The sequence below is a fragment of the Homalodisca vitripennis genome, chromosome 8 (assembly GCF_021130785.1).
Source record: "Homalodisca vitripennis isolate AUS2020 chromosome 8, UT_GWSS_2.1, whole genome shotgun sequence".
NCBI lineage: Eukaryota > Metazoa > Arthropoda > Insecta > Hemiptera > Cicadellidae > Homalodisca > Homalodisca vitripennis.
This window is the reverse complement of record NC_060214.1, coordinates 105,961,293-105,971,466: the sequence shown is the minus strand read 5'-3', so window position 1 is coordinate 105,971,466 and position 10,174 is coordinate 105,961,293. Positions and strand designations below refer to the sequence as shown.

The following is a 10,174-nucleotide window of genomic DNA, read 5'->3' as shown; positions in this document are numbered from 1 at the left end:
AGACACCGTTCAAACATAGACTATCCCCAAGCGAATCACTTCACTCACAATCCAATATAACCCTGCCAGTAAATATGCAGGGTAGCAATTTTGTTACTGTATTTTCTCTTCGCTGCCTTCACAGTAACTAATGCAATATGTAAGCGGCATCTCGGTTGCCGGCAGAAAACTTGAAGGCGCTTTACTTATGAATTTATTTATTAGTTGTACTTGGAGCCGAGAACCAATTTACATTACTGTTCTAGACACAACCTAGTTTTCTCGTGAATCGATAGACGAGAAAACTCTACGGAAGGAATAAATTGACTGTCACGTATAGGGAATCAATCGTATCTCTGGCTATTTTCCCTTCCAAAGAGATGTTTGCGTGAGAGGTTTAAGAAACATTTTTTTATAACTAGCTTTGTATTTTCAGGTTGGAGTTGTATTTAAATGTGCTATTTTATGCTAATTTTAGGAATACCTTATATTTGATAGAACAATGAATTTCCAGCGGATTTACGTGTAAACATATAAAATACTTATGAGAATTTAAGACTCCTCCAGCCACAAACACACCATAACATTCACTCATAATGCGATAATGAGTATTGATTTTCTTGTAAATAAATAGACACACCGTTAAAAATAGACTGTTCCCAAGCGAATCACTTTACTCACAATCCAATATAACCCTGCCAGTAAATATGCAGGGTAGCAATTTTGTTACTGTATTTTCTCTTCGCTGCCTTCACAGTAACTAATGCAATATGTAAGCGGCATCTCGGTTGCCGGCAGAAAACTTGAAGGCGCTTTACTTATGAATTTATTTATTAGTTTTACTTGGAGCCGAGGGCGAATTTGCATTGTTGTTCTTGACACAACTTAGTTTTGTCGTGAATCGATAGACGAGAAAACTCTTAGGAATGATTAAATTGACTGTCACGCTATATTCTGTGAAAGCTCAAAATGGGTAAGGCAAATCCACCAGTTGATATATTTTTCATAATTCAAATGTTTCAGCTTGAGATGTTCAACACAAAAACAAAAGTTATTTCAGCGTCACTTAAGGGGTAAAGAGACTGAAAACTTCATCTTTAACACGCTTGAAATTGAAGCAACAACAAGATAATAGTAAATAACAACTAGAGACAATTAATTGTAATTTAAAATATATTGGCCAAACAAAAAGGAAGATAAAAAGAGAGTCAAGGAACATAAAGCATGTCTGAAATATCAACAAGAGGAAAGATCAGCCTTGGCAAAACATGCACTCCATACTGTACACTGATTTTCATAAGTAAAATTATTAAAAGAAATCCAAATTAAAAAATTTCTTCGATCCTTATGAAACGATTTTTATACAGAAGAAACAAAATTATTCAGTAAATAATGATACTGGACCTTTCGAAAGTTCAACGTTACTGCCTTTAATCTAATTGAATATTATTTTTTACATATACAGTAGATATACTTCTTAGTCTTATATAAATATTTAGTTTGTAATAATGATAGTATAAAACAATACTATCATGTAGCAATTGCTTTGGTTTCGTTTTGTACTCAGGCTGGATGTCAAAGATTATACTGGTTGAAAATGTCATCACCACTTTACTATAGATCTCCTTCCTAGTTAAAGCATTTAAAAAGTGGTTACTATCCAATTTAATCATACTTGAAGTTCTAACTCTTATAGTGATTTTCTCAATATCATAGTAATTTTCTTATATATATATATATATATATATATATATATATATATATATATATATATATATACAAGTTTTGAAATGTATTTATTGCTTTTACTTAAACGTTAAAACGTTAAATACTCTATAATATGTAAATGCCATTTCATTTATAAATATAGATAGATTATATGATCATATACTGGTTTTCTATCTTACAGCAGCTTTGGTGGGAGGCTGATTTAATGTGAATATGGAATCTAGGTCCAGTTCACCTCTCTTTTACGTGCAGCATCTGAAATCTGATGCTGTTGCGTAGTTGACTCCTGAAATGTGGAGTTATGTTCGTCTGAAGGGGTCTGTCAGTCAACATCGTAGTGCGCTCAATTGTGCACCTGATGAGACAATGAGAATACCTCTCCACCTAGATTTCACTACTTTTTGTGGTCTGGGTGTCTCTAATGTCGAAACGATGTGGGGGTTTGTTTTGAGCGTCCGTTCCTCGTCACCGACTATTTTTGGATCCCTTCCGACGAACATGACTCGTCGTAAATAAGATAGTAAAGTGGAGCTAAATTCAACATTAACTAGTTACTTTAAGTTAATACATTTCGTTAAATCCATTTCCTTGTACGTTAAAGAGTCACAACTATAATATACATTAATTTTAAGTAATTAATAAAATGTGTTTATTTTTAACAAGCCATTCAGATGTATTTAAATCCATAATTTATTTTAGTAGATTTAGTATACCAAGGTGGCTTAATGTAATTTCCTCATGGTAGAACTTATAAACAGGTTCTAAGTAACTTCACCGAAAGATACACCTAGAGGTCAATATCCATACACCACACCAATATCCAAAGTTTATAACGTGTGTTGTGGAAACGATAACTGTCTCTCACAAAGTGAAAACAATTTGAAGCTTAGTTCTTCAATTTAACCTATTGACTAAGCGTTAGCGAAGGCCGAAACTCGTAGGACATGTTATTTCTGCCTGTCTTTACGATATCTCTAGAACAAAGTGATCTGAAAGCTTGCAATTTTGCATGAGTTTACATTTCTATACAAGCAACACCGGGATCTAATTTGCAGCATGTCACTCTACGTGTTTTGGTTGAGCGCTAGTGATATTTATACATTGGACTTATGCGCCGTATGCCAACGAGACACAATGGTGCAGGCCAAAGAATTCTTCGATACATCTTAGGGATAATTATGCTATATGGGTTATTATGCCACAATGTTACAATATCGTATTATGGTTCTCAATTTTCTGTTGAGGGATGTAGAAATTTCTTTTCTGTATGATTGTCTGTCCCTCTGTCTGCAGGGAATTTCAATAATGAAATGAGCATTTTGGATTATGGTCGTTTTGGATTTTGAGGGCCATGAACGATGAAAATGCAAATATCTCCCGGAACTTCCACTATGAGGGCGATTATAATCGACCTAACAGGGGTGAAAAGATAAATGTAACAACGCAACCTGAAGCTGAAAACTACAGACAGCGGCTGAGATTAAGTTTAGCAGCTCAGCGGCTGATTTCCCGTGAAAGCATCCGGCAGTAAGTCCTGCCTCTGTAAAGTTGGAAGGGATCTTCTTTTACGCTTTGATTTGAAAAACAAAGTACACAATACAAAACCCTTTACAGAAACAGATTCGTAATATATTTTGTATGTTATAAAGTTCAAATTCTTTTTATTTGGCTCTGATTATAATCAACATGTATATTTAGGAGGTGTACAATAAATAATTCCTAAGGGCAACTAATTATGTTAATCCTTTTTATATTATTTTGTTGTGTTTTGTGTTAATTATACGCTTTAATCTGAATACTTATGTATAGTTCTACTTCAAATACTGATATTCTTCCATAACATGATTCTTTCATAACATGTTCCGAATAGATTTATAAACACGTAAGATTTTCAAGATACGTAATAAGGAATGGATTACAAAGTATATTTCCAATATTAAAGCATTTTCCAAGCTGTGAACCACATATTTCTTTACTTCTATGCTGTGCATTTCTATTTGAAATTATATCTCTGATAAGACTGCCTGGTTAAGATTGTTAATGAGACGAAAGGGACATAATAATTCTGTTATGTAAATATTTGTAGCAAAAGTCCTATCTGAAATGCAGCAAATTTCAGGGAAACATGCAGAGATGTTTGGATTGACAGGGAATACCAAATTATTGCAATTAGCCTGTTCTGCCATATCAAAGCACGCGTGGAAGTTAGATTAATTAAAAGGGGTTATTATTGTGGTTCTTTTTCCCACTAGTCCTCTTAATTGTTATTCCCTTTCATTACCAGCTTATTTTTTTTTTATTTCTTGAACATATAAAATCCAAAGTTTACTGATCCTTAGATAAGTAATATGATTTTTGTACCTTGTTTGAATATTAAATGCACACGTCGAGTAACAGGTTTCGCTGCAAAGTTTCAAGTTAATAGCTCAATTCGTTCTTAAGACATCCTGTGGAAAATAAGGGTTTTCTTACTTTTATTAAACTTCTATGGAGGTACATTATCGAAATATTGAAAAATCATGACTATGAACAAACGAAGGCTCACATTGACAAGTTTTCAAATATATAGCTCAATTTTTTTCGATATATTTAGTAGAAAGTTAGGTTTCACTGACGCTCAGCCAATTCCCATTGTGTAACATGCACCATAATCAAATTATATCATGTATATGTAAACATTATGCTTCATACCAAATTTTATGTCTATACTGAAATACGTTGTTGATATATTCTGCAAAATTCACGACGGGGAAGAAATTGTGCCAGACCCCAGAGTGATATACTTCGATAGCGCTCAGTCCAAAAGCTGCTAAATAACAAGTAATGAAGATCAATTTCAGGACTGTATTTTAAAGATAGCAGAACAGAATATAATGGATTCTGATTATTTTATTTGAGAAATAATTTTATATAAGAAAAGGTAAGTTACTCTTCTAATAAACATAAAGTACTTTTGATACTCTGTGATTTAAACTTACACCATAAACTTTAAAGTTTATCTTTGTTGTCTTATTCCTAAACTCTAGCAGAATCCTGAATAATGTATTACCAGCATAAAAGTCTTATGTAGAATCTCTTTATTCTTTTGTTGAATAACAATGCTATAATTCTTTAAAAGATTGGTTATATTGCCTGAATATTTATTATATTTTAGATCCTATTATTCATGCATGTAAATAGAATAAACTGTTAACATTATTGAATCTCAACAATTCAAGTAAAATTAACAACTACTATTTTTAAAACTATTTATTAATGCAGTAATCTATTTTTATTTTAAAATTTACGTTATATACGATCTGGTTTGATCTTCATTCACCGAGGTAACACTTTAGAAAGGCGTGATAGTAATGTTTCATGGTTGGTAATTGTTAAATCATCCAGACCAATAATATAATAGGAGGTTTTGGAACGAACAGATAAGAGTTTTGATGCAAACATAATTTTGAAGTTGACTAAAATTCTAGTTTTATCCATCTATACGCGTAAATCGATTACCTATAAGCCTAATAATCGATGAATCTCATGATATTCAACCGAATTTATGACTTTTCACAGTATCGAATTGGATGTCATCTCACACATATATTGACGGTAAGGGGAGATTTTAAACAGTACATAGTATTATATAATAACTCTACTCTAACAAGTAGTAGTGTATTGTAAAGGGCTTCACAGAAGTTGAGTGCAAGATTCATAACTCATTTCATTCTATAGATGTCATATGAGTTTTACACCTAGAGATAGAAATTATCAAACAAAAAAGCTTTTTACAGCCAGTAACCACTCCCCCTTCCTAGGAAGACAGAAAGAATTCTACAAGTCTTCTGAGTAATAGACTTAAATGCTTTAAACCTCATACAAATACATGCACTTTTAATGAACTCATTCTTGTTTATGTAAAAATAAATTTTCATGGAAAATTTAAAGTTTACACATTAAATTGTTCAGTACATATCATGTGGATAGTTAGGCTTCGTAAAGGCTCAGCCAAATCCTATAGAGAGACATGACCAACATCAATCATGAAGTCTTCTAGGTAGGAATCACGTTTAATATTTCAAGACCATAGCTCAATTTTTCCTTGAGATATACTAAAGCGTAGCATAAACACATAGCCAAATAGACTGATAGACAGAAGAGGAATTTCGCCAGGGTGCCTAATGATGGCTTAACAAAAAATACGAAATTGAGAGCTATTAGCTCGCTTCATTCTCTACATATCACCCTGAATTACATTAATATTATCCTACCCCCCCGGTGATATTAATGCATCCACGAAGTTGCAGTTCTTTTAGAAACACGATAATGCTACAGTTGGTCATTTATACAGAATACAAGGTCTTCAAATAGTACATATTTAAAAATTAGCCACATTCAACAAAAAGGTTTTATATTTCTGTAAGATTTAAAAAATTATGTTCCCGTATAGTTGAAAATGCAATGTTTCATAAACATAATACCCATATAAATTTAACGATTGTCTTAGTACTGACCACTCAAATATGAAAATCTAATATTATAGAAACTCTTAAAGCACTTCTCATCCGAAGCTCTTAGGTTTCTAGAATTTTTCAGGATTGTTGCAATCCCTCAAAGTTATGTAGAATTCTGTTTCCTTTTTACAGTCTGGGCTTTCTACTCGCAGTATTTTACATAGATTTAAAATTTGATAAAACAACAACTTTTGCAATAGAAAGTACTTTCTATGTTAAGGTTTGGATGATTATCGATCCAATTTCTCCAACCCCTTGCTCCCCCCCCCCCCCCCCCGACCATCCTCTTTATGCGGATGTGATTAGCCTGTTGCGTCTTGGACAGACTGAGAAAGCAATATGAAGATTACCTGTTTGAAAATGTAACGTTCAATAAAGATACATTTACATTTAAAATGTTTATTTATGTTATATATTAAAAATTACACGATAAAGTTTCCACACGATTATATATCCATACACGATAAAAGGGCACAGTTATTGTAAGTAACAATGTAAGTATTACACAGAAAACGTCTCTAAAAAATTTCTTCCATGCAAATTTGAAAAAATAATTATGTGCCAGAAGCATGTCCATCTCAAGCACTTATTTTAGTCACACTTTGAACAGCAAATGATGCACTATTAAGTATATCCTAAAAATATATCACGCCACATTTAGCATTTACCTAAAGTAAACCAAACTTGTCTTTGTATGGCGTTTTACTGTGAGTTTTCTAAGTATCGCCACTAGAATAGATAAGGCTTTCAATTTCATGAGGTTTTAAGTGAAAAAATAATAAAAAATGGTGATTTGTTCATCTATTTCACTTTATTGTTCCCGTAGTGTTTTTTATTAAATAAACAGTAAAGCAAAATTAACTAAACTTACAATTTGACAAGTTTTTGTTGAAAAAAAACCACGAATAATTAATTAGCATTATTGCTCTGTTTCCAAACTTGTTAAATATAATTACTAGTCTTGTGTATAATCACTTTATAAAACACACCTAATGATGAAACGATATCATCTATTCAACCCAATTCCAAATGGACACCTAAAATATTAATTAAAATTTCGTTTTGTTCTTTTAAGAGGTGTAAGGTGCTAATCCTCCTGATTCTAAATTTCGTTTAGGCATTTTCCTTAGGTAAACTTTAATACAATAACATTTTTTATATTATATTACTTTAACGCATATAATCTCAAATGAATAATTCGTATAGACAAACACATTAATTCATTTTTAAATTAATCTGGTATGAAAACTATCCATCTCATACGTTTATCTGGTGACAAAAGGCAATAAAATTGCTTCAGAAACATTAAAAGTAGGTTTAAATAAACAAATAACTGTATTTGAATTCGAAAAAATGTTTAGTTTTTATTTCAAAAACTGTAATTGGTCGGAAAGTACAGAAGTAAAGAATGGAAGAAAACCTCGAAGGTAGGAAAAGTCGTTAAAACTTTCACTAGACAATTGTGTTACATTCAGTGAGCGCACGCTTTTGGCCCGGGGCAACTGTTGCTTTGTCTGTTAACAGAACATTGGTCAACATCCGTCCTTATTTTAGAAAAAAATTATCTCTCCGCTAAAACTATATAATAATAATTACCTTGCGTTATCACCGCCTGGTGCAAAATTAATCCGAGAAAGCGGACCACAAAACTGCGATCACAATAAACACTGAACACCGCTCCGGCACAGAATACCGTACAGAGTGGTTCAGGATCGGGTGTAACTCGCGCAGTAGCCGCCAGGGTGCTCCAGGGTCGCGCTCACCTGATCAATAACGCACATAAAATCAGCTGTTTTAGGTTAGAACCAGACCGGCCGGACCCCTACGATCTCTGACTGTGATGTTCTATTCTGTGTTTGTCCACTGTGATTTCAATTTTATTCATAATGATGCGAAAAGTGTTCTTTCTCTACTTGATCTTCTGCGTTTACATGAAAAAGATGTTCTGTCAAAAGACCAACTTCGTATTCCCCGAGTATCCATATAAGGAGACGAATAAAAACGTAAGTGGGAACCCTATATGTTACTGATTTTACTGACTATTTAATAAATAAGTTACTAGCGGTGTAATGATATATAACATGTAGATTTAAATTATACCAGTGTTTCTGTTCGTCTAAGGTTGAGGGATATGAGCTTGTTTTATAACCTGTAGCACAATTTCGTAAACTCGGAAGGTGAATGTTTGCTAGTTAACTCACTACCGCATTGCGTCAGACTTAACCCACCGTACATCCGCTACTATCTTAATGTCTTGCATTAGCAGTTAAGCTGTAAACATTTGGTCTTCGTTAGCTGCGATTTTAAGTAAAGAGAACTAAAATATACTTAACAGAAAACAAGTCTAAAAGACTTAACCCGAATTGAACTAATAATTATGTTAAAACGTAAAGTCTACTTTGAGAAAAGAAAGCCCGTATATATCATCCTGAATTTATAATAAAGAAACTCAATAAGTATAATAACGTTTACTTTTTAATAATGGAAAAAATAAATAGACAAATTTTTAAATACAGCCCGTTATTGGTAAAAGCTGGCTGGAGCATTGAAAATTGATGCTTATACCATAGCACGAAGAGCTGGTGGCTGTTTATTTCGTAGTTTTGTAAAATACAATTAATGACAGTTTATTTGGATGAAAACGAGCAGTTGTGTTTGTCATTACCAATTACTACGACACTAAAAAACTAATAATTCCAAATAAGTACAATTAAAATATTAAACTCTATGAAAATTAGCAGATAATAAACCTAGCAAAGATATTTGTAGCTTGAAATATAATTAAATATAAAAACACAGACAAAAACTTTATTTATTCTCATACATATAAACAAACAATTTCAATATAACCCTAATAATATTATAAATCCAAAAGTTCCTGTGTTTGTTTGTTTAGCTTCAACGCTTTAACTATTAAACTGATTGTACTTAAATTTTACATGGATATTCTAAAGGTCCCTGGTATGAATATAGACCTATTCTTATTTCAAAATTCCCTCTGGACTACGCCCCAATGGTCTGTATAGGTACGAAAAATCCCATTTTTGTCAAAAAAGTTGCATTACACCAAACTAATGTTATTACTTGAAAAACCCCCTTAAATGTAATCAAATGTTCTGTGTACACATTATTTTATGGCAGCACAACCACATGTTTAACTAATCTAACCAATATTTTCAATTGTATTACATTTATAGTGGAAAGCATAGAGCATCTTAATCGTAACACTTCTTATTTCAATCTTTTCTGCAACATTTGCACTGTTGAGCACAGAGTAAGAAAATATCTATATAAGAAAATTAAAAGTTTCAGTAAACGTATACTTTTTACTGTAAATTTGTAGCAAATATTAATTATTAGATATAACAAAAGAGGTTACTAACTAACTTTTACTACAAATTTAAACATTTTTATATAACCCACCTATTATATATACAGGTTATATATACAGGAAACACCCAAATATATCCTTTAATAATTTAAATATAAATTTGAAACCTCTTACAATCGTGATAGAGATTGGGCATCTACTTTTTGGAACAATGTTTTGTTATGTCACACCAACGGGGGACGTCCTGCCGAGGGTATCGTGAATATTCTTAATGGAAGCCTATACCTTGTGATACATAATTTTAAAGGTAATAGCTTACTGAATTGACTGCCACAAACCGCATCTCAAGGGAATTATTCTATCAGAAAATAGAGCATTTTTAGTATTGAAAATTTACTGATGTTCAACAATGTAATTTTAACATGGTTCTTGCCACAAAATGTGTTACACTAATTTTTTAGCATTTTTTTAAATGTTCAATTAAATAAAACAAAAATTTCATTTTAAGCTGGTTCTATTAGCACAAATTTGCCAGTTTTTATTACAGTACAATTATGGAAATACTTATGTTATTGATTTCTTATTACAAATATAAAATAATGTATGCTGTTAGAAAAGTCTTACAACAAACGTTTTACCT

At 32.1% G+C, this 10,174-nt stretch overlaps 1 protein-coding gene across 1 annotated transcript in view; it reads left to right on the top strand.

The window, feature by feature from the left end:
- Positions 1-8,000: 8,000 nt before the first annotated feature.
- LOC124367846 overlaps positions 8,001-10,174 on the top strand; it is a 29,411-nt gene continuing 27,237 nt past the window's right edge. Inside the window, exon 1 of the mRNA XM_046825007.1 lies at positions 8,001-8,206. Coding sequence (XP_046680963.1) covers positions 8,090-8,206 — 117 coding nt within the window. The 5' untranslated portion in view covers positions 8,001-8,089. The remainder of the gene's footprint in view (positions 8,207-10,174) is intronic.